This window comes from Halyomorpha halys, unplaced genomic scaffold (genome assembly GCF_000696795.3).
Source record: "Halyomorpha halys isolate HHAL.00 unplaced genomic scaffold, Hhal_1.1 Scaffold241.1, whole genome shotgun sequence".
NCBI lineage: Eukaryota > Metazoa > Arthropoda > Insecta > Hemiptera > Pentatomidae > Halyomorpha > Halyomorpha halys.
In genome coordinates, this window is record NW_027105010.1 from 27,918 (window position 1) to 29,352 (window position 1,435).

The window sequence follows — 1,435 nt, forward strand, 5'->3', positions numbered from 1 at the left end:
ATTTAGTACTATATAATCCATGAACTGTTGAAAATGAGTTAATTTTAAAAAAAATATAAAACTCTTTATTGTTATCCCCAACTCAGTTTCTAATTCTTTGAAATCGAGGAAAGTGTAATAATAAATGATTAACTACATTTTCTCTATTTGTATTTGTCTTTAGTTGTATTGGTAGTACGCATAAATTGTATATAATAGTTACTTATTAATAATAGTATGTGGCCATCAATAATGATAATCATCAATATTTAGTCATAATATTTAAATAATTGTAATTATTTACCTATTGATTTTGAGTTTTAGTAATTTTTAGGATTTCAAGTTTTAGTTTTTAGTTGAGTTACATCTATGTACAAGTATATTTTTCTTTAATTTTAATTTTTGTTTTTATTATTTATATTTTTAATGTCAAACTCTTCCATCTGATCATTCTGTAATGTATACAGTAAATGTTAAATATATCAATCAATTTTTACTAGAGAAATTAAATTAAATAGTAAAATATAAAATCTTATACATTACTCATTAATGAAAGGAGTAATATAAACTGCTGCTTTTTCATTATTTTCTTTAAACCTTTCTGTTCATAGTATCTGCCGCTGTGTCTATAGTATGTTTATATGGAGGATTTCATGTTTTTCAAACATTGTATGTTTTGTAAAAAAAAATTTAAGCCTATTTTTGCTGATGTATTTTATTAATTTGATGTTTACTTGCTGGTGTAAATATTTATTAGGACTGTCCTTTTTTTTTTTTTTTTACAAGTTATCATTTGTCTTTTTTAGGCCTTGTATTATCTTCAGTCATTTGAACATTTTTGTTTTCATCATTAACTGTTTTGATAATTTCTAATTCAGATAAAATTTTATCATAAACTTTATGATATGATCCAGCATGTTAGCATATTAAAAAGAATATTAATTATTTATTTTGTCGCTATGAATGAACTGTTTATTTTCATTGGTTAATATTCATTAAAATGTTATGTTTTAGTTGGAAATAAAAACGATGCTCCAGAAAGTAAAGTTGTTTTAACAGAAGATGCCCAAAGATTTGCTGATCAAATGTCTATTCAGCTCTTTGAAACAAGTGCTAAAGAAAACGTTAATGTTGAAGAGGTATTCATAATTTTTATTTTTAAAACTCAAATTGATATGCTATTATTACTTTATTTAGTTGATTATTTCTCTCTGCTTGTTGATTACTTTATCTAATTACCACTTATAAAGTAACAATACACTAGTATTTACTAATCTATGATTTTACAATATGTATATATTTATTTATTTTCAAAGGAAACGATTGTTATTTATAAGGTAAAGATATTTTATCCAAACAGTTATTTATGGTGGTTGATTTGTCACTTAAATGGTTTATTCAGTTAGCACAAGTGTCCGTTTTGTCTATTGTATATAATTTAATTTATATTTGATTT

General features: G+C 23.0%; 1 protein-coding gene across 1 annotated transcript in view; it reads left to right on the plus strand.

The window, feature by feature from the left end:
• The window catches only part of Rab35 (RAS oncogene family member Rab35), a 12,180-nt gene that overhangs the window by 4,972 nt on the left and 5,773 nt on the right, over positions 1 to 1,435 (plus strand). Inside the window, exon 4 of the mRNA XM_014419579.3 lies at positions 994 to 1,118. Within this exon, the coding sequence (XP_014275065.1) occupies positions 994 to 1,118 (125 nt within the window). The remainder of the gene's footprint in view (positions 1 to 993; positions 1,119 to 1,435) is intronic.